Source organism: Electrophorus electricus, chromosome 18 (assembly GCF_041902795.1).
Source record: "Electrophorus electricus isolate QZ-2024a chromosome 18, ASM4190279v1, whole genome shotgun sequence".
Lineage (NCBI taxonomy): Eukaryota > Metazoa > Chordata > Actinopteri > Gymnotiformes > Gymnotidae > Electrophorus > Electrophorus electricus.
The window spans coordinates 14,862,501-14,888,522 of NC_137514.1; the positions used below are offsets into that span (position 1 = coordinate 14,862,501).

At 40.9% G+C, this 26,022-nt stretch overlaps 2 protein-coding genes and 1 pseudogene across 5 annotated transcripts in view; all 3 read right to left on the bottom strand.

The window, feature by feature from the left end:
• The window catches only part of prkcba (protein kinase C, beta a), a 29,193-nt gene extending 11,940 nt beyond the window's left edge, over window positions 1-17,253 (bottom strand). The window contains exons 1-13 of one of the 4 annotated variants that reach the window (XM_081700948.1): window positions 16,931-17,253; window positions 16,209-16,240; window positions 9,949-10,031; window positions 8,564-8,675; window positions 8,069-8,197; window positions 4,813-4,969; window positions 4,580-4,714; window positions 4,372-4,468; window positions 3,923-4,069; window positions 3,359-3,532; window positions 3,109-3,200; window positions 2,837-2,899; window positions 285-423 (exon numbers count right to left, since the gene is read on the bottom strand). In XM_081700948.1, the coding sequence (XP_081557074.1) occupies window positions 285-423; window positions 2,837-2,899; window positions 3,109-3,200; window positions 3,359-3,532; window positions 3,923-4,069; window positions 4,372-4,468; window positions 4,580-4,714; window positions 4,813-4,969; window positions 8,069-8,197; window positions 8,564-8,675; window positions 9,949-10,031; window positions 16,209-16,240; window positions 16,931-17,100 (1,530 nt within the window). In that variant the 5' untranslated portion in view covers window positions 17,101-17,253. Of the gene's footprint in view, window positions 1-284; window positions 424-2,836; window positions 2,900-3,108; window positions 3,201-3,358; window positions 3,533-3,922; window positions 4,070-4,371; window positions 4,469-4,579; window positions 4,715-4,812; window positions 4,970-8,068; window positions 8,198-8,563; window positions 8,676-8,794; window positions 8,925-9,948; window positions 10,032-16,208; window positions 16,241-16,930 lie in introns of those variants that run through there. The other 3 variants (XM_027015737.3, XM_081700949.1, XM_081700950.1) reach the window with 3 other exon arrangements.
• Window positions 17,254-18,623: 1,370 nt separating this feature from the next.
• On the bottom strand, window positions 18,624-20,455 carry LOC113580918 (toll-like receptor 2 type-2). Its single transcript, XM_035534996.2, is given in 1 exon segment — window positions 18,624-20,455. A coding segment is annotated over 1 exon segment (624 nt). The 5' UTR covers window positions 19,824-20,455; the 3' UTR covers window positions 18,624-19,199.
• A 28-nt stretch (window positions 20,456-20,483) lies between these two features.
• LOC145652133 (toll-like receptor 2 type-2) lies at window positions 20,484-22,064 on the bottom strand (annotated as a pseudogene).
• Between the last annotated feature and the right edge of the window lie 3,958 nt (window positions 22,065-26,022).

Genomic DNA, 26,022 nt, shown 5'->3' on the forward strand with positions numbered 1-26,022 from the left:
AAATTATTACTGAATAAATGATGCAACGACAGCCTGTAGAGGAAACCCTTCAGTGATTTAAGGTTAACTTATGCTTCCATTGGCACAGTATATCATGTTTGTCTTCAAAGCAGCTTGAGGCCAAGGGAATGAGTGCTTGTTAAAAATTGTGTTTTCAACGAAAACACCTTTCAAAAGTTTTGCCAAGAGCTGGAAGCAGCACAAAATTCAACAAAGGCAGCTGCCTCGTAATTCTCTACGCAGGAAAAACCCCGTCACACAGATACACAGACACACACCCTCACCTCAGGGGCAATGTAGTCTGGAGTGCCACAGAATGTTTTTGTGGTGGTACCATCAAACATGTTCTCTTTGCACATGCCAAAGTCAGCAATCTTAATGTGGCCCTCGGAATCCAACATGACGTTGTCCAACTTCAGGTCTCTACAAAGGAGCCAAAAAAAAAAAAATAGATGAGTGGGCCGTAAATCATGTTCCCTCACACAATCATGTGTCTCCATTGTCTCCAGTGGCCTTCAGAGACAACACAGACAGAGAAGTGCAGCAGTGCAGTAATGAAAATACATTTCTGTAAGAAAGGTTGTCCTCTGTAAGCAATTACAAACGTGTTGGGCAGTATACCCCAGTATTTTAAAAATTAAGACATGCCAAATTCCTTTTCCACGTTTACCTTTAAAACTGCTGAATAAACATGTTCAGTGCATTAACAGATGGAAGGAGGGCACTGAGCTCACTTTCTGGTCATTGAGGTGCTCACTGTTGGGGACATTCACTGGCAGAGAGGGCGAAGCCAACATGGTTAGCGGCAGCCATGAGTATAGCGGGCCAATTTCAAAGAACAAAAAGGTACCGCTGCAAGTTTGCAGCTTTCTGGATTTGTTCCAAAGAAAGATAGAAACCCATCAAACCTTAATGAACAAGCAACATTTGCCTAAAACAGGCACAGCCAAAGATGGAAACGTGAAACATGCATTTAAAGGGTGCTTAATTTTTAGATGCAAATGCTTCACAAATGCCATTGACTTCAAAAAGGTATATGGTTATTGCTGGAAAAGCCACAACGCCATTGTCACAACAAATACCAACAGGTGCTTTCATCGAATCCACAAAATGCACAATGGATGAAGGCATTAGTGGTTGCAAAATATCTCGCTAAAGAAATGGTGTTGTTCTGCATGGTCGAAATACCTTCATTTAATTCCATGATCCAAACACTTGATTGCCAATATGAACTACATAGAAGGAAATAAATATTCTAAAACAGTCATTCCAGACTTGCTACTGTTGACTGCAGACGGATATTCATTGACGACGTCCATTTTATCATACCCAACCAGAAATTACAGTCAAAAGGTCTTGAAACAACCTCCCTGAATGCCACACAGCTGGCAACATTGCTGAGGCGCTAGATGATGTACGCCAAGAATGGCAACTTGTTGAGAATAAACTCTCGGCTATAACTACGGATAAAGGAGCCAACTCAGGAGGCACCATCAAGCTTCTGCATTGGCCATTGTTAAACTGTTTTGGTCTCAATTTGGCAGGATCAAGAGGACTGCAAGTCCAAAGCCAAAAAATAGATCATGCTTTTGGAGTTTCTCGTGCCATCACTGTGGCCTTCTCCCACAGCTGGCATCAGAAACGAGAATCAAAAGAGAAGCAAAAGGCCTTGGGGCTTTCTCAACACAGTCTGACCTTGGTAACCATCATCTTATTTTCCACAAGCCTAATCTGTGCTTTTGTAGTAGCCTACAGCGCTAATGTATATTCTATATTAATAAGAATAATAAGAATAATATTATTATTATTATTATTATTATAGGCCTATCTGCAAAGAAAAACATTTTACTAGGCTGTTTTTGATGATTGCTTTTGTGTTTCATATATTGTTGTAAGTAAATAAATGAAGAAATCAAACAATCAAGAAATAAACGGACAAACAATAAATAATTTAATAAACAAATGAACTAATTGGTGGAAAAGGAATGACATGCCCTTCTCAGTGATGTCTACATTAACTAGAACACCACCATCAGAGCAGTTGTTCAGCATAGTAGACAATATTGTTAGCCCTGTTAGCCCCTTTCAAGCCTGAGAGTAAATCTTAAAATCTTTTGTTTAGGGTATTTTACATTTGCTACTAAAACAGCATGTTTCTATTGAATTCTTGTGTTTATGCCATAAATGTTTTGTTTTATTCATTGTTAAAGCCTGTAGTTTCTGGGGGGTTCTTTGCTTCTGTTTTATGTAGACAGTGTTCACTGAGAGATTAAACCCATCGACACTAAAGACTAAATAGCTGTAAGGTTTGAATATATTTATTATTTTTGCCATATTTTGATGCGCAAGCAAAGAAAATGAGTAATATTCTGATACATTTTTCTAATAAAAATTGAAAATTCAGTTTCAAAAGGCAATACCACCTAACCCCAATTTACAACTTGTTGGATACTTCACCAGTATGACCTTCACTCCTGCCACACAATTCACTACTGACCCAAGTCTTTAAACAACGTTCTGCAAGCACATGTGACCACCTGAGGCAGGCATGAGGAGCTGAACCTAATATCTCACCATCACCTGAATAACTCTTCTTTGGCCCATTTAAGGGATGTACTGGTTCAAGAAGTTGACACACTTACACAACAGTATCTGTTATATCAGTCCCGCTGCCATTCTTCCCAAGTTGGGACTGGAATTCCACGCCGTATTTTACCAGCGGTGAATATAAGTTGGAACCTTGACTATAACCCATTCAACATGTCCCAAACATAAAAAAAAACCCAAAACAAAACAAAAAACACACATCTCTGCAAATACAGACTCACTCACTCACCTGTAGATAATGCCTTTTGAATGGAGAAAAAACAGACCAATAGCAATCTCTGCGGCATAAAATCTATATACACACACACACACACACACAAACAAACAAACAAACAAACAAAGATTGATTTGATACGCTTCCCCCTTTTAATAAAGCAGGGGACTGAGGTTCAACATAAGGGTTTACTTCATATGCTATATATGCTTTAAATGCCCTACATGTAAATCCATATTAAACATCCACAACACATTTCACGTGTCAAAATGTGTGAAATCACTTACACTGCGTGGGGTTCCTTAAATTTTCCCACTTGCTGTATTTGGTACATCAGGTCTCCACCATTAATATACTCCATGACAAAATAGAGACGGTCCTATACTCACACACCCACACACACGCACGCACACAAAGTCCAATGAACAAGGAGAAATACTGAAGAGAAATGAAACGCAGATGTGAATAAAGGAATGCATGTGCATTTGCAAAATGCAGCGTGATCTGAAAGAAAACAGTGTGGTGTGTGTGTGGTACCATAGTCTGAAAGCAGGAGTGCAGCTGGGTGAGGAATGGAGGCTTGCCAGAGAGAGCGAGCACTCTCTTCTCCACCATAGTACACTCAACATCGTCATCCTGGATCACCACGTCCTTTTTCAGGATCTTCACAGCATACAGCTCATCTGTTCCCTTCCTCTCTGCCAGCATCACCTAGATGGATGCCCACAGCACACATGTCAAGACATGACGACCAATCCATAACCCACCGTGCAGGGAAGTTACCGAATAACAAGTGCTGTGTTTTGTAAGTCGGTCTGTACAGAAACAGATAGCAATCGCTTGTAGTCAAAGGGAAGGCATTTAACTATGGGAGTGAATGAAACGTCCGTGTATCGTCTGAGTACGTGTATGCTATTAGTACAGCGTGTGTTTGCGGGGCGTGCGCTGTTGGTGTGGGAGCGTGTTCACGTGCTGTTGAGGTGTGTCAGTGTATTTTACTGGTGTGAGCAGTTGTGTGTGTGTTGATGCATGCGTGAGTGTGCACCGTTGGGGGCATGTGTCAGCAGGTGTGCATGCTGCTGGTGTGCGCATGCCTGTTACCTTGCCAAAACTGCCTTTGCCTAGCACCATGACAAAGTTGAAGTCGGAGAGTTTCACACGATCCTGGTTGCCATTGGCGTCATATTTGGAGATGTCATTGGATGACGAGCTGTCGGTATTCTTATTGCCAGGACCAATCCGAGCTCTCTGAAACGAGCAAGAGAGGAGAATCAAAAGGAAAGCAAACACTAGGATGGAGGAGTAAATCAATCACCACCACAATGGGACAAATGAAGTTGTGTCAGTAAAAGTTATAATATATGAAGACAAAAAGGAGTATTTACTGAATGTACTTTGACTACTGAGTCATTTACTGTCATTTATGTAACATGTAAATGTCTGCAATTGCTCAGACTCTCATCATACCTGGCAATTAAAATCGTTTCGAATAAAATGTGAGAAAAGTAATATAAAGGGTACGAAAAAACAAGCAGTGACTGAGTGCTGACCTCAAATTTCTGCCGCAGTTCTTCATTGCCTTCCTCGCAATCTGGGTGGACTGGAACATTGAAGTATTCTCCTTCTTCTTGGCCTAACAACTTATACCTATCTCACACACACATGCCACACAAAAGGTTGTATTCCATATGTCCTAAAAAAAAAAAAAAAACAAGCTTCTATGACTTCAGCATAACCGATACTAATTATGTCCCTCACCAACCACTGACTCCTTGTTTCTGAAGCTCAGAGATCCCAAAGGAGAGAGATCCCATGAAGTCATTCCTGCTGGTCAAATCCCAATCCCACACCTCTATGGACAGACGCCTGTCTTTGTCTGCCTCCCGCAGGTTGCTACACACACACACACACACACACACACACACAATCATTGCAGAGAATAGACAAACATATACATTTTTCAAAGACTTCAATCTTATTTTGTGACATACAAGGTGAAGGTTTCATTCCAGGTGGGGTTGAGGGAGCACTTGATTGTTTTGGTCTTCTGCTTGCTCTCGTTCTTGGGGTCTGGAATAAGTTTCAGCTTCACATATGGATCTGACAAGCCATTAGGGTCCATGGGCACTAGGTTACGAGCTTCCTTGACTGTTCCATGAAAGGTAATGTAGAAACAAACAGAAAGAGAAACTTCAGAAGCTATTTTTAGAAACAGAAGGTAGAATTAAAATGAGTGAAATGTGATAAAAAGGGACTTTTACTTTATAAATCTCTAACTTTTCCTCCCTAGACAAAATATTAGTGTCCACATAGAATTTCTTGCCAACTGAAATTCTTTGTGAAACTTCTGTACCTCCTAACTTGGAATCAGCAGCAACATTGCTGATATCATGCCAAGTAATGATAACAAGGTGCTGGATGCTGCAAAGTCTTAAACCACGTGCTGCTGTGATCCTCTAGGATCTCTCAAGACCTCAGTATTATTGAGAACAGCGTGCTCTAACGCGTTTATGACATGGTCCGTAGCGAAGGGCTGCTGACGCGCCATCACTGACATGGTCAAACTCAGTCCCGGCTCCGTGCAGGGTGTGGTCCTTGTCTCTGGAGAAGCACTCCACCGCAGCCAGTACAATTCCAGGAAAGAGGCTGAAGGAAAGGCTGTCGGCGGCATCGCACCCAGTTTGGCATCTGCGTAATAATCTGCTCTTCGGGGAAGCAAGGACACTGAGCCACGATAACGTCTTCCGATTTCATCGTGGCAAACAGGAAACCCCACCCGATAGGAATCAAGTTTAACTCCCCGCAACGCTCGATTTGAAGCAGGTAATTTGGTCCACACCCTTTCTCAAGCCATTGGCTCTCAAATATGTGCTTTCTAATAACTCAACATCTGTTTGATGTACTGCCCGAGCAGGACCGCATATTTAAGCATGGTTTTAGGAGAATGCCATGTATGCAGATGCATCACGCGATCATGCCAACACTTGAATCTGGCTGCTGTCGGGAACCTAATGGATGGAGAAGGGTCTTTCTTCAGACTACTGACTGGATGGCCATCTCCGAATGTAACTGATGGGCGGTGCTTGAGTCCAAATATGAAATCTGACCCTTACCCCAACTGTCTGTATATCAAGTAATAGATACACCTATGCCAATTTATGAACACAGACACGCCCGTGCACTCCAAGAACATGGCTTGCCTACAGTGGACTCAGACACGCCCACTTGTATTCAAAAGACATGTCCACAGGTCTGTAGACACACGTTTTTGACTGAATGTCTGGGGTAAATCCATCATCAAAACCCACAGGTCTAAGACTCGTTCAGCTCTCACCAGGAGTTTTGCGGCTTTTTAAGTCTGAAACTGTACAGAGTTCTAATTTTTATGAGGTAAAGGAACAGGCTTTATATTGGACACGTTCCTATTTAGTTGAAAATATTGTGGCTAAGTAATCACCGTGATCTCACAATTCTGCTGTGTTAGCTTTATTTTAAATTCAGCAGTGACCGAGTATGGTTTTGGTGTAGCTCTATTGCCAGTGAATATGTATGAAGAAACTAGCCTACGCTGACGTAAGTATAAAATGAGCAGCCGACTGCTTGGTGTGTGTGTGGGTGTGAGAGGGGGTTGGGAAAGAGGAAGATGAGAAGGAGAAAGAAGGATGTGAGCCAATTGTTGGCTAATTGATTTTCATGATATTATTTTAGAAGAGACCGTTTCTGCCTCAAGGCCTGTAGAGCACACACCCTCACACACAGCATTCACACTCCTATTACTTTCTGCATTTAAATGTTTTAAGCCATTTTTTATTTTATTTTATGGGTTTCATGTACCTTAATTCTTGCAGTTTCGAAAAAGAAAAGCAAAAACAGTGTATTGGAACATTGTATTAAATTAGAAAATCTGAATGAGGAAATCTGATTAGATTTCAGCTACTGTTCATATAAGTCCAATCACTTCGGATGACAAATGTTAAAATCTGCGATGAAAAGCCAAAATGGAGACTATTACTTCATACAGTAAGCAAGGACACCATTTAACAAAACACGTTTAACATGTAAAGATCAGTGTGGTACATAACTGTTATAATTATGTGTAATTTTGAACAGATCACATAGGCAAAGCGTGCCAGTGGCTAGGGTTTTGTATTTCGTCAGGAAAACGCTTCTGAGCTGGAGCGTTCCTAGTCTGACCTCAGCGTGGTGGCTGGGGACGACGACGACCCAATCACAGAGTGCGGTGAGCTTCCTGCTTCTAACCAATGCTAGTGTTATTAACAGCTACTATTGAGCAAAGCACTTAATCCCCGAGCTGTGTGAGCGCATTCCAGTATGGCACTGTCCCCTCTCAAGTTTGCTCTACTTTAGTATGCCAGCCATGGGAAGAGAAGAGAAAACGAAGGAAAAAAAAAAGGGGCCCCTACGAAAGACAAAGGAAATGTGGGGTTCCACGGGTAAGAGATGTGCTCGGGTGTGCTAGGGGGCAGTGGTAGCTCAGTGTTTAAGGTACTTGACTTGTTATCAGATGGTTGCTGGTTCAAGCCCCACCACTGCCAGGTTTCCACTGTTGGGCCCTTAACCCTCAAATTGTACTCAATCATAATTGTAAGTCGCTTTGGATAAAAGCGTCAGCTAAATTCCATAAATGTAAATGCTCGGGCACCAGAACTGGCCAGACCTGCTCAAGATCCATCACCTTCCCAGAAGCTAGGAACCATTTTTAAGGGTATCTGTGCTAGGGGAAAGCAAGACTAGTTTCACCCAATCGGCACAGAGGTCATGACTTTTCAGCACAAGTGTCAATGGATAAACAGGGTGAAGCCGAACACACTCTTAGAAAAACACCAAAAATCAAAAATAATCATCACTACATGGCCAATATAAGACAGCACACTGTAAAATGTCAGTGCCATCTTTCTACCCAAAACTAGTCCAGACTAGCTAACGTTAAAGAAGGCCAGTCATTGTGTGCCTATATCAGGCAACTCCAGTGTGTGGTTGGACAATACCAGCCATGTAGGGCAGGTCTCAGTGCTGCAGCATGGCCCATACCACAGCAAAAACTGTGACGTGGCATTATGCGGATTCATTGGCAATGCACCTTGCTTTGGAAAATAAACTAATAATCTGAGATTAAGGATCAACTACAAATTCAGAGCTTTGATGCCAACCATTAGCCAGCAAATAATCAACGTGAATGACATTGTAATATTACAAACGTGTGTGTAAGTAATGTGGGTCACTCACTGGTTACTGTAAGTGTGCTGTCTTTAATATCAGCGCTGATATGCAGTCGTCCTCGCCTTTCTGTATGATCCGTCCCACAGAGACTTGGAACGTTGGTCACACACCGCTTATGAATATTCATCATGCAGTCTGCATAAACACATACATATATTAAAATGCATAGTAATATATAACATTATTTTTTTTTAAATACCCTCTCTCTCTCCCTCGCTCTCTCGCTCTGATTTTGTGGTTAAACTGCAGTATGCCCTATTTATCTGTGAAGTACATACATTTTCATTCAAGTACATCAGTAAATGTAAAATATGACCTACTGTACTGGCAGTGCTTTTATTGAAAGAACAGGAAATCAGCCACTAGAGAGCACTGCATACAGACTTTGCAATTAGTGCTGTGTGTTTGCATATACATGTGTATGAAAAAGTACGGGACAGTGTGTGTGTGTGTGTGTGTGTGTGTGTGTGTGTGTGTGTGTGTGTGTGTGTGTATACTCACTGTCACATTTCATCCCTTGGTGTATAAGTCCATAAAGCAGAGATCCACAGTGGTCACAGAACGTGGGACTGGAGTATGTGTGCACCTTAAACCTGTGTTTACTACGGGGATCCTGTAACACATGCACACATGCTGATGTGCTGCAGTTTCAGATAGATCTTGCTGTACTACTCAAGCTCGGCGAATTAGTGTACACATACCCAAGTTCACCGTGCAAAACCTTTTACATACATGAATGATCATGCAGACTCAGGTCAGCAGTCAAAGTTCAGATGTTCTGCAGTCTCACTCAGCAACTTCATTAACCCCATTAATGGGGATTCTTTGTGCCTTTGAACCCACCGGTTCAGAAGGTCAAGGGCTGACGTGCCATGATCAGAAACAAAGTGAGAGAGTTCATATAGGCGTCAAAAGGAGAACGCTGTGGAAACCTGCTGCAATCGCACAGCCAATCAGAATCTCCTGCAGCGCTTCCCTGATGACCTGTTACCACGCAGGAACTGGTTATGCAAATGAAACACTGCAGCTGGTTTTAAGAACTACATGTTTGTAGACTCAGGAATTCAGACGCTGAGAATACCGTCATGAACACAAATGCATGGTAAAGATTGTACGTTTGTGTCGTGCATGTGCACGCTTAAACATGCATGTGCACGTTTAAACGACCGACTGCCTCGTAAAGATAGAGCCGAGCGCAGGAAGCATTTCTTTTCTTTTTTAATGCGAGTGTGTGTACACTTTCATGTTGGGAGGAAACCAAGTTATAAATAGACATTAGAGAAAAAAAAAAAAAGAAAGCTCCCCCCCCCCCCATGTGTGAGTGTGGGTGTGCATGCTGAATGTGTGTATCTATTGCAAGGATATATACAATATACACAATGAGACACTATAATGACAGCTTTAACAGAATATGTATTAGAAGGAACCTTTAACCAGCACTTAATCAGCAGACAGAGGATACATATTTAAACTGCTTACTAAGCAAGTCCTTGCATTTTTGTATGTATATAACATGATGTGCCCCTTTGTGGACACCAAGTGTCCTTGTACTAGTAAGCAGAACATTCAGATATTGCAGGAACATTTCTTTTGCACAAACTGCAACTTTTATTCTGAAAAAACTATTTGGGTCATTGTTCCCCTTTAACGGGTTTAGGCCGTATACACAAGCTTAGCTCTAGCAATACTTAGCTAAAGTAGTTTGACAGGAAAATGCTCGTGAAGTCATAAAAAAGGGGCAGAGAGAGAAAAAAAAAGTGTGTGTTTGTTGCTTGGTCAGGAGGAGATGACTTTCTTTTTAAATCTGCAGAGGAAGTGTGTTTGAAGAAGAAGAGAGAGAGAGAGAGAGAGAGAGGTAGCTGGGATTGTGGGGCTGGGAGACTTACATCTGATGCAGGGCCCTTGTCTGCTCCAGGACAGGAGAAAGTGACAAACTCATGGCAGCGTTTATGTACCACAAAGCAGCACACTAGAGAGAGAGAGAGAGAGAGAGAGAGAGAGATCCATCCATAAATAAACATGCGCAAAAGTTTCATGTCATTTGTGCCCTTCAGACTTTGTAGACACCAGTTACAAGCTGAGAATTGAGAACCATTCTGTCTAAAGGGTAAAGATATATGTATCTGCGGAGGACAGTTGACACAGAGTCAATCTGCAGAAGCTTAGCATGCAACAAACATCTAGACATTTCCACATAAATCCTGTCAGACACCGTGGGTGGTTAACTGTAAGCACTGATTGGCCTGTATTAGACATTTACTTTCTCTTTGTTCCTGACCTCCGAGTTAATTAAGGGGTGTTTACAGTTTCCTCTTTTCTCAGCCCTCAGAGTGGAATATTTATATGGAATATTTATATTACAAGACCGCCTAGGGGGATTCAAAAACAAACAAAGGTTTATAATAAGAACAGCTCAAATCTTTCAATGAGATCCTTTAAACATTACATTCAAAGCTGTAGAAGGAACAAAAACAAACAAACAAAAACAAAACCCAAATCATTAACACACAACACCTCTTCAGGTATTCATGCAATCAATATCTGCCATCGAGCCCATCGATGGCAGAACATTTGAAATGCCATTTCAGGGACAGCCCAACAGAAAACTGTAATATCAAAACTGGCTAAGTGCATCTCATACAAAAGGCAGCCTTGGACTCGCTGCGTGTTCTTAATATAAAATTCTTGTACAGAGACAAAGATACCTAAAGTTAATGCAGACCTCCATGAGGTGATTGTGAAATAAGCAGGAAATGAGCTCGTATCTCACAAAGACAGAAGGACAAATTATTGCATCATGGAGGGAACTTCTCTCTTATGAATAACTGGAGTGACACTGCAGTATTCCACCGAGAGAGCAGGACTCCCTTCATGATGAGATGCATAGGCAGAGTCAGAGAGTGTGTGTGTGTGGGGGGGACCAGACATAAAAATGGACCTCATGCCAGACATTTAGTGACTAGAGGCATGTGAATTACAGGGAAACTCCTGTACTAATAATTTCATCTAAATATGTATTGTTCAAGCAAATTACTCATGGCTTTGACAGCTCTGCAGCAAGTGAACAAATCTGTGAATTTATAGGGAAGTGCGTTTTGTGTTAACTCCAACACATGCGTGTGCAAACAAGTTGGGTTCTGCTGAAAACCTTGCAAAACCTGAGAGACCAGTAAAAAGAAGCACAGGAGACTGCTCACGATACACACAGCACTTGCCGCTTTTCACACACGCGCACACATTTAGTACCCATACCGAAATGCACTGCAACATATATGTAGGTTGATCCGGTAACAATTAGAAGCATTATTTGGGCAAACAATCTTTTTTGTGTACGAGTACCGCCCACCCCCTTCCCATCTTCCATTCCAAGAGATTTCCATAGCAATCTGTCAGTTGTTGCCTAGCAACAAAACCTAAGGGTTAAATAGGGTGTAACCACCCACTTCTCTAAATGACAAGTCTAACATCCAGTCTCAGACGCACATATGCGCTTCCATGCAGTGGTGGGCACATTATGGCTTTAAGCCGGGCAGCTCTGCCTCTGTGAGATCGTCAGTACACGAAGACAGAAGGGATCAACAGTCATTCTCAGACCAAAATCTGAAGCAGGCCTGCTTAGATTGGTCTGTCTACACTTACAAATATGTATTTATAGTCATTATTTATAGACATTCTGTACACACACCCCCACACATACATAGGACACAGCAAATAGATGTGTAGGTGCACGCACGCACACACACACACACACACACACACACACACACACCTCCTGACATTTATTAATTATAAATGAATTATAATGGGGATAAATGAATAGATTTATCCCCATTAATAGACATTTCTGACAAACAAACATGTTAAAAGAAATAAAATGTCTGCAAATTACTTGGTGACCATTGCTTAAATCACAAACATTAAAAGGTGTCCTAGTCAATGCAGGTGTACTCACTCCCTACAGCTTAGGACTGGTGGTAAATGTAAAGATGCTCCCCATGACCCTACCAACTAAGCACAATAAAAGTTCCTGACTCTGGGCAACCCGTTTAGCCGCCCTACATCCACATTTAGTCACCTGCACCTCTGAAACACAGTCCAGACTAATTAGAACCAAGACCTTAATTAAAAAGCTTACTGGCGCTGTTGGATTTTGATTACAGTTGCAAGATGGCATATGTGGGGAGAGAGGAAAGCCCCAATGGAGGGAAGTCCCAGACAGATCAGCCCCTGTCCCGCATGAGCTCATACAGCCTACGAGGGCACAGCCCATGAGGCACAGATGTGCCTGGAGAACAGGCCTCTGAAGGTACAGGACACCAAACCCCACAAGACACCCAACACCTACCACACACAGAGGCAGAAACCTAAACCTCTAAAGATTTGAGAAAATGAATAAGAGTAATGAATATGTCCTTCATTATATAAGAGACTAAGGAAGAGTAGGAAATCAAAAGTTCAAGTCAACATTTAACACATGTTAAAGAAATGGACAAAACTATATAGGTTTCTTGGTAGTGACAGTATCATAGCCATCAACCTCTAGAAATCTTTACATTTAAAGCTTCCAAACTGCATAAATTCACTGATGCCCTTTACCTTTCAAAATCATTGCCACATATTTATCCAGTTTTACATTCCTTCAGTGTAAACATCTCTAGTAATCACGATGACTTCATACAGAAATGGAAAATCTATTTCTAACATCAAAACAGATAAATGACCAAGGATTGCAGTGACCCATACTAGCATATGAATTCCCATATGCCAGTCTTACACAGAGGAGGGACTTTTATACAGACAAAACTGTATTAGTATTAATAACAGTGCTTATGTCTGAGCAGAGATGGGGTCCTGGAAATGTGTATATAGTAATGATTCAATCGTAACTCATGTGCTTTTCAAGAGATTTTTATATTCAAATGAGGAACTGGACAATCCCAGCAGACCAGAAGGAATTCTTCAAGTAGGAAACGTATTACAACAATCCTACAAATGCTAATGTGGCGCACATGCGGCTATACTTTATCCGTTTCAATGACAATGATGAACAATTAGACCGGTCGTCCGTGGTGATGCTGTCTAGTCCAAGTCTGAAAATAGACGCGCTATACAGATAATTGCTCCAAATACTACAGATGATGCAACAGGCTACAACGAACTGCCACTCAAACAAAGCCCGAACTGATTGGTTCAAAACTTCAACTGCCTACTCTCTACACCCAACGTGCAGCACGGCTGTCAGAATGGCACTGACATTCTCTCCCGATAAGAACACTGCTGCAATGATTATGCCACGTGGTCACTATGGTTTCTTCTGTAACCAGATTCATTGCAGCGGTCCTCCTGGCACCCTAAACCGGGCTGGGAGGTGGTCGCCGACACGACACCTAGGTGTCTTCTCTGAGACAATAGCAGAGTGTGAGTTTTTAGGCTGCCCAGTCCTATGGAGGTCAGCTTCTCTCTCAGTCCTTTGGCAAGTTGTCACGATTCTAAACACAGAATAGCAAACTATTTGGCTTACTTTGTAACACATATCTATCTTCTTGAGATCCACCACAATCTAACAATTTAAAATTCCTCGCTTGACAATATTCTAGCCTTCCCAACATCAGGATCAAAACACTGAGCTTTAAATCATTAGTTCAAGTACAAAATTATTACACATCTGATGCCCATTAAAAACCCTTTACTTCATATTATGGACAAAGAAATACAGAATAGAAGGTATTATAGAATTTTTGAAGCGCAATAAAACTAAAGACAAATAATAATAAATCATGACAAATAGTGCCAAGAGTGACAAAGACCCAGATCACAGTCCCATTGTTCTGTGGTTGTTTGGGTCATAAGTCCAGTTCTTACATGCACCTTGTTAGCATTACTGGAATTCCAATGTTCCCTCGGTGAAGCTAGAGGTGGTCACGCAATCAGGAATCTGGAACACATTCCAAGTATTCAAAAATAACCTGCTAAATAGGATCCATTGGATGTGCTCCTTCTTGCATAAAACAACACCCCCCCCCCCCAAAAAAAAACCCCTTAGAGGTATTACTAAAAAAACCAAATAACTGCTTTTTGGATGCGTTTTCACATTGCTGCGTGCAAGCATCCATGACGCTTCCCTACCCAAATCCCTGCACCTCACACTTCCTTTTCCCTCCACCCACTCTTTCTCCATGATTTAGGCCTGCGCCACGGTGCCACTCCACATGCAGGAGGGACGGAGCAGATTCCCTGATATAGCCGTGGGCTGGATTTATATCGTTAATATTGTAATCGGTTTTGGCATTGTTGACACTCAAAGTGCTTCAAGTATTATGTTGGAACAGAAGTAAGAGAGAAAAAACCTGGCAAGTTGCCCAGTGATGCAACCGATTCCCAAGCAGACCTTGCCTAGACATTTGCCAGTTAAATGAAATGGTAAAAAACTGTCATAGGTATACAAGCATGCCAAGTAACCTGACTGAGGCTAAAGTAGCCCTTATATCACACTGTCCCATTCACACAGGACTACCGCAGACACGCAGCTATGCAAGATGGCAGTTAGGCAGCTGCATACACATACGCACGTGTGCGCATGTGTATTCCCAGGCATAGTAAATGATCAACCTTGTGTTGTGTGTTAGCACAGTGTCCCCAAGAACGGCCCTGCTAATGAAGCATACTTGAGATTTAACACTTACACACCAAAACAGGACTGTCCTTAAGATTGACGATCAATATCACACACAAATATCCAGACAATTTTTGGAGGCCTCCAGTTGTAGCAGTGGTATCTCAGCTGGTTTACAAGGTTCACGTTTCAGTAGGCTCAAATGATACCCTTTTTTGATATTAACACTCCATACTACAAGTAATATTTCTTCTGCCAGACACCAACTGGCCAACATCAAAGCTGAGACATTCCGCCATATTTCATGCACAAAAAGGAACTTCAGTTTAGTGGTTTTATAAATGTACAGTCCCTCACTTGAGACACCAAAGATGATGGTACCTGCAAATTAAAGTCTCCAAGCCTGGTGCTTTAAGGCCTAGAGCAGGTCAGATCTCCCCTGGTTATCTAGGTGTGAGACAGATAACACAGAGTATTCAAACGTGTTGATTTGGTGACGGCCTGTTTGTGAGGAAACGACGAGATGACAAACAAAAATCCATCATTTTTGGAAGAATGCTCTGCATAATCTTGCCTTCAAACAAAAGCATTATGCAAAAGGAGAACAGCAGGTAGGCCTTAACAAGCAGCTCAAATTCTACTGCAACTGGAAGAGGTTTTAATATGGTTTTTCGTTTTAGTAATTATCTTACAGGATAAATTGTATTCCTGATCTGAAAGGTTGTCTGCTGCCAACTGCGGGTTTATGTTCTATTCTATACATCATCTGAAAACAAAATGCTTAAGTGAAAGCTATCGGTTTTAATTAAATTTAGCTAAAATGAATTAAACTGGACAGAGGTTAACCTGGGACAATTGTGATTTCGTCCATTCCTTATTAGGACTTGAAACACTAATCACGTGACTAATGTTTTCTAACAGGTTTGTGCAATACAGTTACATTAACCACAAGACAGCTGATTCTGCTATAGAATAAAACACCGAGATAATTCTAGACGCGAGTTGAAACGAAATGAAAGTAAACCGAAAGATGTTTGAAGAATACGATGTTAATCATTTAAACTCCTTGAGTAAAAGCATATGTTTAAAAGAGAGGGGATAAACAAACCAGGGGGAGGTTGTCCAACCTAAAGGCTTCATTTTTCGATTCATGCCCCTCGCTTGTTAACATGTGCAGATACAGGATGAGAGCTGTTTTTTTCAGATTGTGAAATAGTGTGTGTGTGTGTGTGTGTGTGTGTGCGCCTGCGCCGTCTCCGAATGTGCGCCTAGCAGCAAGACGACCCCGTTTTGGGTTTTTTCCCCAGCAAACACATAACCAGAAAACCCGCAGCCCCCCTTCACTTCTCATTCGCAAGCGTTTGGCGGACTGCGGAACTGCCCTCAAAGGAAAATCAGGGCGACAGGAGAGTTTTGCGCCATAAATATGGCCTCGCACCAAGACACGGGAACGCTCACATTCCACCCACATACGGTGATTCATTATTTTAATCGTCCGTGCGCTGTTATTGTCTGCCGGGGCCGAAGTCTTACCTTGGCACTGGAATCCTTGCTTGCCGAAACCCCTGCAAAAGAGGCGAGAGGCGATATGAGATTACGATAAGCAGGCACATTCCTCCACATTGGTCCTTCCGCAAGCATACACGCGCAAGCCATGTTTTTGTTTTGGGTTTTTTTTTTGCTGTTGTTGTTAAGGCTGTGCGCAAGATCACAGCAAAAAAAACCCCAAAAAACACACAAACATTCACCCTAGCTACAGGTCGCTCTGAACGGGAGATTTTGTGCAGCGAGTGAATAGAGACCTACAATGAACTTGTCCAATGTTAAAAATGCTAAACGCATAGGTCACATTTCAGTGCTTTCAGCGTCGCCCGTCATTTCACCATTAAGATGATTTTTTTATAGTGGCGTAGACCGCAATGCATCGCACGTGATCATACTGGCTGGACACGCGTCAGTTTCTCCATTATTTTACGTATGCGTGCGAGCTTTGGAGAAAAGACTGCAACTGCAGATGTGACCTTGTGCATCCGTGTGTTTGTGTGCTAGTGCGTTTGACCACAAGGTTTTACTATCAAGAGCATCAAGTGAGTCACCTGTGCCTCTAGCAAGAATGTAGTAGCCAATGCTACGGCATACCAGGTACCAAACCACGACCAGCCCGCCCACAACCCAACCCAACACAACACACACACACACACACACACACACACAGAGTGAGAGTGAGTGTGAGTGTGTGTCGCTAACACGCTCACCAAATGAAGTCGGTGCAGTGACTGCAGAACGTCGGCTGCTTGAAGAAGCGAGCGATGAACTTGTGGTCCTTCACTTCGTGCACGTTCTTCTGCCTCAGCGCGCCCTGCCTGGCGAAGCCTCGCGTTCCCCCTGCGCCCTCCGCACCGGCGGGCGCCGCTGGGTCAGCCATGTCGGAGGCTGAAGTGTTAAATCTGCGCGACGGTTCGATGTAGCTGGTAAAAAAAAATCTCCGGTATTTTGCCTTTCTGACGCGCAGCCTACTTCTCGATTTTGCGCTTCGCTTCCCGGTTGGTCCGCGCAAACGGCTGCCTCCTCCTCCTCCTCCTCCCTCAGCTGCCTGCGCTTGCGGCGCGCCGAGAAACGGGGGAACTCCGCCCCCTTCCATACGGCCGCCCTGTACACCAAACCCGCCTTAAAGCAATGCAGGGGAGGGCTGTTGTCATTTCTTTTTAAAGACAATAGACATTAATATGCATTCCAGACTTGTTGAAGTGATGGCGTATATCTCTTTCATTCTCTCTCTCTCTCTCTCTCTCTCTCTCTCTCTCTCTCTCTCTCTCTCTCTCTCTCTCTCTCACACACACACACACACACACATACACACACATACACACACACTTCAAAACAAATTATTTTGCTGCCTTTATCTGTAAAAACAAAACCTAACCCCTTAGCAAAACAGATGGTCAGTTTGGTCGGTATTTGAACTTTTGTAAGTGATTACACAACACAGTGATTTGACAGGGAACTATATGGCCTGCACAGATACATATACCATAATGATTTTCAGGAAAGGGTTTTTGGAAGTATGTTTTGAATACAAGTCAAATAACAGCAGAAACAAGATAAAGTATTTAGCCTTCCTCATAAGTAAGCAATTGGAAACATTCAATTTAGTTGCACAGTGAATCACTCTAGAAGCAGATTATGGAATGACTGTTACCTACAATGTGAAAAAAAACCAAATGTGATTTTATTGGCACCCCAAGTAAATCTGAAAAAAAATGTGTTCATCTAATTCCTTTGAAACTTCAAAACTATAAATGCCTCTATTGTCTAATTTTTAAAATTTCTTTTTACAGTTGTTTTGTAGTTGAACACAAATATGAATTCAATCAAACATAGAATAGTGTTTATCAATCTAGTAGATTTGATCATATAACTATAGGCCCATATTTATTCAATCAAATCTTAAATAATTGCCAGTGCACTCATACGATGGTCCCTTGTTATGTGAATATTCAAATCCATACAGTTCTATTCAAAGTACAGTTTACTTCTTACAGACAAAGTGACCAAGATAACCAAAATACAAGTGCACAGGACACACCACATACTCTCTCTCTCTCTCTCTCTCTCTCTCTCTCTCTCTCTCTCTCTCTCTCTCTCTCTCTCTCTCTCTCACACACACACTCAGTTTACATTTTATATGTATTTCAGTGAGTTCCAAAATAATAATTGATTAATGTAACTTCACTAACTTACTGAAATCTGTTATTTTTTAATAACAAATTGGATTTGCAGATCCATGTTGAGATAGAACATAATCAACAGCATTATTACGTGTTGGTGTATGAGTGTGTTGGTGTGTTTGTGTATGAGTGTGTTGGTATGTTTGTGTGTGTGTGATGGAGAGAAAAAAATAGGGAGAGAATAATATTGTTAGCAATTCTAGTAATATTATGCATTAATTATTTTTTTTATTAGATCAAAGGAAACAAAACACTGACTTACAATGACATTTACCAGTCATACAAACATTTCATGTGACATTTAAAACAAATGACAATTTCCTTTGTTAAAGCTAAGGTTCCATACTCTTAAAATTATTAGAATTTGATGTGTTAAAGATACAGATTAGATCTCAAAATATGATAAATTGGTAAGAAAGCAATTGTTTGGACCATAAACCTTAAAGCTTCATTAAAGAAATATCTTCTGTAACAAATTCTACAAGCATCAGGAAGAAAAGTCAAACTGCAAAGTAGATATATTAATATTTCCAAATATGTACATTTTGCCATGTATGTCAGAAATTACACATTTCAGTTAGTTTTATGGCCTGCCCATTCTGGATTTTATTAAAATTTTAAAATAATTTGTATAAAATATGATAGCCAAGAAAAATGTCAAATCTGGTTTGGACAGGAAGTGACACAAGGGGGCTCAGTATCACACTTTTGTCATGCAAAATGTCCCAAACATGCCAGACTCTTTCAATAATGTATTAACAGCGGGAGGCAGAAGGCAGGCCAGATGTTTTTGAGCTTAATAAATGCAATTGATGTAAAAAACAAAACAAAACACCTGAACACTATTCAGTATGATGGCAATAAATAAGAAATTAAAAGAGCTACGGCTCTTCTCGGTGGACTCAATGATACTGTCAGCATCCCACCAGCCAGGACAGAAGTCTCGTTTGTGTAGACAGAGGGCGAATGGAGGCAGACAATTCTCCGGTGCTGGAACAGGTATGTCCTCAACCCACTCAGCACCTCATTGACTATATGACACAAAAGCATCATAGCAAAAGTTCACACCTGCTCTGTGTATTGCAGGTTTTTGTTTCATGCGTAAACATGCAATGGTCATTTGTAGATACCATATAATATGCAGCTTGTGACAAGCTACACTAACAAGGACTAGGGAAAGTATGATTAGAGTGCAGAGGATAGAGATTGCACAGGTCATGTGACATTCAAAGACTGACAACTGAGCACCTTTGACTGTATGACCGCTTAAAGTAAATGGAGAGTCACACACATAGCTATGGTAACCATCCCCTAGGGTGACCAAGTGGTCAACTTTACTCCTAAAGAATCTTACAAGCTCACAGGTACATATGAAATTGTTTTGACCAGCTTCCAAATATTGCAGGTTTTTGAACCCCATTAGGTCACTCCTGTTGAGTATATTCAAGTTGGGTTTTTTTTTTGTATGAGCAATACCTCCAGGCTGGGAAACCTTCCCCCCACAGGGAATCGAATAAACCTGTTGCCTGAAAGGTGAAGATGCTTGAGATTGGGAAGGTCATGGTGGAAAAATGTCAAGTCATTTTTACTGAGATCAAGAACTGTGAGGCTGCCAGGTAGGCATGGTGTTACCCTTTGAAGCTTTGTGGCAGACAAATTTAAAAATATTAGATTTGCAGGCCAAGTCCATTTCTGCAGCATTGTCATAAAGTTATTGTAACTCATGTCTAGAAATGTCAGTCTTGCAAGAGGCACCACAAGAGGCAACCTGGGACCTCAAGAGATGTTAATGAGTTGTGGCTCATATTGAGTGTGATGAGATTATGAACTACACCTTGACCCTTACATAAGGTTTCCTGCACAGTTAGATCTGATAAAAGATTTTGGCTCAAATCCAAGAACAGAGGTGGTACATGGCATAACAAAAACTGTGCTATTGATTACGGACACCTCAAAGGGACACTTCAGAAGAAACCCTCAATTCAACATGCTACTGAAAGTAAAGAAGCCTTGGATTTGAGTATTACAAATAAAGATGGTGTGCAGGCTTTCATAATGTGTCTAGTTTGCTTTTTCCCCACTAGCCTGTACCTCTAAGCTTTATGTTCTCAAGCCCAACATAAGACAGTGGAGAACCATTCATAATTTCCAGTAAGCAGGTGATTGTCTCATCTGTTGTGCTCATATTATTCATAGTTAACCTTGTGGTGCCCCCTTTTCTAACATCTTTAAAAGGTTGCAAAGAATATTTAATGTCCAATATAACATCTCTGAGAGTAAGAGATGTCTCAGGGTGGAAAATGTCTCGAAGAATCTTTGAGACAAGGACTGAGTCTTCCTCAAATAGATCTTGGATGCTTAGGGAAACTGTTCTGATGGATGGGCTTTCTTGAAGCTACCTGTCTCATAAAACTTCAGGTTAGTGCCAACAAACATCATCTCATCCAGATGCATAAGGTTATTTACGACATTCTTTTTCACTTCCTTTAATGAAAGGTTACCAAATTTTAGAGATCCCATATTTTCTGCAAACTGGAAGAGGGGAACAGATCTTAATGTTGTGTATAGATTTCCCAAAAGGTTAAGGTGCTTTGGAGATTTAAAATGATGAAACCAGGATGAAGAAATGTTTTCCAGTTTATTGAAAGAGGTCAAGGATTTCCAGGTTGTGCCGTGAATCAAATGCTTCTGTGTGGATGATCCTAAGTTTGTTCTTTTGCAGATTTAACATTTTCAGTTCAGTGTATGTACTGAGATCATTCTGCTCAACCGACACAATGTCATTAAATGACAAATCAAGGGCAAGAACATTTGTAGGGACTACAGGGACTTGCATGAAATTTTTTGCAGCACAGTTACAGGAATGATTCTGGTCACATTCATAACAGTTTGGTCTTGAGCCGGTCAAAATGTAAACCCATGTGACACTAAACAATGTTTCCATCCTGTATATATATATTATATATATATAAACACACACACACACACACACACACACACACACACACACACACACACACACACACACACACACACACACACACATATCTCTAAAACAGAAAAAAAATCTGTGGCATGTTTTCTCTATCATGGGAAGTTACATAAGATGAAAACCCCTGATTCTCATTACCCAAGTCCTGCATTTCTGACAAACCACTCATTCCTTAAAAAATTAATTTCAGAACACAGGCTGATAATCCCACAGCATTCAACTGTAACACATTAACACTTTTCTTGGACTCAGATATCTGGTATTGGCTATTTCATTTATTTATTATTGCCAAGATCTTATTACTATGGAGCAGGACAGGATGGCATTTACTAGTATGAATTCAGACAGCCAACTGCATGCATCAGACAAGTGCGTCATCAAAACAGTGTTTATCAATAAAGAAAAACACAATTTCCTTCCCCATATTCTTATCAAAGGTATACCAATATCACAAGGATAGTTAATAAGTAAATATTCTGAGTCACTGTATTAATCACCCACCTGATGACTTGTTAACTATCATTTCAACATTTTTTATCTTGTGTGACAATATCCCTAACTAAAATGTAACCCTTTAAAGTCTACCTATATGCATGTTGTTATTATTTTTAAACATTATTATTTATTATTATTATTATTATTATTATTATTATTATTATTATTTTCAAAGAGTTCATTCAGTTACCTGTTTGCCGTTGTTGCTGTTCTAATAAATGAGCTGCAGTCTGGCAAAAAGTTGAAGCACAGGCAAATGTATGATTACGTTTCAGGAAATACCCCAAACCTCAGAACATTAAAAATACCATTTGTCATTATCCATACCTCACGATATCTCCTGAGGGAGCGCACATTGACTTTGTAATCAGTTCTTTAGAAATCTTTAGAAACTAACCAAATCTTAAGATGCACTAGTATTCTGCTACTAAAACACCCCCAAAAAAAGTCTGTTATTAGAATACTGATAGAAGTTGTCTGTAAATTATATCTTCTGCAGCATCATAAACAATAAATCTGGGAACTCTCAATTTCATTGACAATACATTTCACTGAAACAATGTTTTACATATCTAAAGTTATCTTTTACTGTAAATGTGATTTTCTTGTTTTTAAAAGTATGAAAAATGCTTTTATCTTGGGAAGTTTTGCTCCAATGATCTATGCTTTAAATTTGAGGATTTGAAAAGAGGAAGTTGGCCATATGCAAATCTTTGTACCTTGGCAGTAAAAAAAAATCAATTATTTTCTGTGACTATTCTAATATCATTTTAGTCAACATGCAGTGGTGACTAAAATATTAGAACCTAACATTTCAAAATGTTTTATTGAAAATTCATTATACCAGCTGAGGAAAGTGTTTGAATGTCACTATATATTTTTAAAGCTTTTTAAATGATACTAGTCTAACCTCTTTCATTAGGCATCTAAAGCATTCAGACAGACAACTACTATTTTCAATAAGGAACTCATGCTTAATACTTGGTTCCATAACTTTTGCATATACTCATGTCCAAATGTTGGTGATGGATAGAACTCAAGAGATGTTTGACAGCTCCAAGGGCTACCTTCAGTAGGGGTCTAGACCCCACTCTTGGGATTCATTTGAATCTGTTGAACATGGACACACACTCATTTAAGAGGTATTAATAGGTGCCCACCAGACAAATCCTAGTTTGCATCAGTTTTCAGGAAAAAATATCATTGTGGCATCACTCTCTTAAATTTGTCTTTTGGTTTTTGTGTTTTCCACACAAAGCTAATTTCTGCTTGGGTAAGCAAGTCAAACGTTTTAGAACTGTCCTTGCTGAAGCATCTGTATTCCTCTTCCATGAAATTCCCATATCGTTCCATAATTCCTCTCTGCTTTATTTCTGGCTTGTTTGTCATTACCAGGAAATCCTGCCACATACTGACCCGCAATCTGCCGTTGTACCAAAACAACAGATGAATAGATTCTTACCAAGAGCTTATAGAGATTCATCAGAAGAAGTCTGGACCATAAACTAAAGTCAAAGAGGACCCGAGCTTTGGTGTTCTGAGTAAAGATGGTGAGCCTTGGATGATCCTCTATGTTGTGTTCCCCTTCAATAGCATAATCTATTTATGTTTATTGATGTCTCAGGAAATTTAACTGAACTAAATTACAACGTTTTACATTCCATCCCCAGTACCGTACTATTGTGTTGCATGGCAAAGATGTGCTAAAGATGTGCTGTGTATTTGTTTTCTATAAAATGCACCTGTAGGATAGGGGTGCCTTTTAATGTGGCCAGCTAGTGTTGGTGAAAGATAGATGGGGGAGGGTGCATTGACAGAATTATATGAAGTCTCCCCACCCTCCATGCATGCCCCCTGAAGTGCACATTAAAAAAAAAAAAAATCCTACAGCTATTGTTATAACTAACAATTTCCAAGTGAAATACAGACTTATATTTTAGCACACTCTATGCAGGAGATTAGCTGGCTCTGGGAACCAAGGCATTTTTCTCAGCAGTAAGACACAGAATTCTGTTTCCTTCAGAGATTTTCAAGAGATTTAGATATACAGTTGACAACTGCATGAAAAATGCTATCCAGTTATTAACAGTGCACTCAATATGTTAATCACCACATTCCATAATTTCCCAGTAGTAGACATTTACAGTTTACAACTTACAATTTCTAGTATGTTACAGAGATAGGCAAATGTAGCATTAGGAGACTCACCCTTATTGGTATAACATAGAGCCTAGGTGGGGTTTAAACCCAAGTTCCCCAGAGGAGATGTAGTGTTTTACCTGCTACTTTATAACAACCACAGGATACTGTCACAACCTCCAGGAACCATGCTCTTCACACCCACATCTCTGATTTGGTTTGCCAGAGTACTAATTACACACCTGAAGGCACACACTCCTCATTATTATCCTCCTATTTAAGCTCCTCTCACTCGCACTCTTCTTGTGGAGTCCTGTTGCATACCGAGCCTTCCATGTATGTGCTTGTCATCCTGGTTTCTGAATCCTTCCTGTGTTACAGACCTCGTCTCCTGCCTGACCCTTGGATGCCTTTTGGACTCTGCCTCATGTTTTCTACCTTGGACTGACCTGACCACGATTACCCACCTAAATCCTTTTACCTAACTGGGAAAACTCCAAGTCCTACTAATCCTCCCTATGGTTCCTACCTGCCCCAAAACTTAATAAAACCTATAGCAGTTGTATCCTCTCCCCACGTGGGTGTGCCTTCATTACAAAGGCGATTCCCTTTCCCTTTAATCTATTTGCTCAGAATTCAGCCGCCTTTGACCAGTTCTGGGTGGAGCGAGGCAGCTGAAAGCTTCTGTTCCCATTCTGCTCTCCTCTCTTGTACTCCCGGAAACCGAGCCGCTTCTAATTCCTAGAGCTGAAAGGCAGGGTGGCCTGTGCCTCTTCTGTGGCGCTCCGAAGGGTGGCTCTAGTGGGTTCCTCGATAGCCTCCTGTTTAACACAATGCATCAGCAACACCAAGGTCATGGGTTTGATTCCCAGGGACATCACATGTTTTCATGCTGATAATTGTCTTCTCTGGGGTTTATATATCCTCTGCTTATGCTTGTAAATCATTACAAAATAGTAGTATGAAGCAATAGTGAGATACCGAGACAAACCACAGCTAAAACCTGATTTTGCAAAACTTAAACATAAAACTCCTCATGACCCAGTGGCCTATTCTCAACTGAATCAGGTCAGAACATTTTATACATGTTAACTGCCGTGTTTTGACTGAGTGAAAGTAAATAATGGGGAACATGATCATGACTAAGACTTTGAGTGTGCTCATAAAGGGAAAGGGAGAAATTTAATTAGCTCAGAAGTACTTTGAATATGTTCAGCTAGTATAACAAGTGGCACTCACAGCCTCGATAACTCGATACTCAGTGCTTTTACCTAAATAACAGCACCATTATTTGTTTACACCTTTGTCGTGTAAACCTGCTTTAAGATCCTTAGCATTATTGACAGCAAGTATAATTTTAAAGGGGCTGCATCAGAGGAAAAGTTGAACCAGTGAAAGTGAAAAACAGCAGACAACTCAAAGTTTCCCTATTTGTGGACAAGTCAGTACAAGCAATGGGTGCCTTAACTTTATGCCGGAGTCATTCTCATACAGCATGTTTACTAAAATACGCTGGTCTGTTTTCTAAAAGGTTAGAGGGCTTCCATTCTGTGATTGAACTAACTTTTTAACAGAAAAGATACATGTCAGGCAACATTGAGGGACCTCAGAAACAGGGACATTTTGTCTCAGTATTACTATTGCCAACTTACTACTATTTTGTAATGATTCACAGGTATAAGTATAGCATATGCAAGTCAAGACACTCTTTCAGATCAGCTCCTTCCCATTCGACAAATTGCCACAGCAGATCCAACGTGCCTGAATTCTAATTATTCACACCTGATCCTTATTCTGCCTGCAACTTCTTATACTGTACCTCTCTGCCCTCCCGCCTTGATGTGAAGTATTATCATTCTTGTGAAGCATACTGTGTGCACTCAGTTTCTCTTTGTTCTCCTAGTTTTTGATCGCTAACCCATTTGTACACTAAGATTGCCACCTGGCCCTCCTGTATCTTCTAGACTCTTCTTGTGTTGCCCCTGGACTGGAT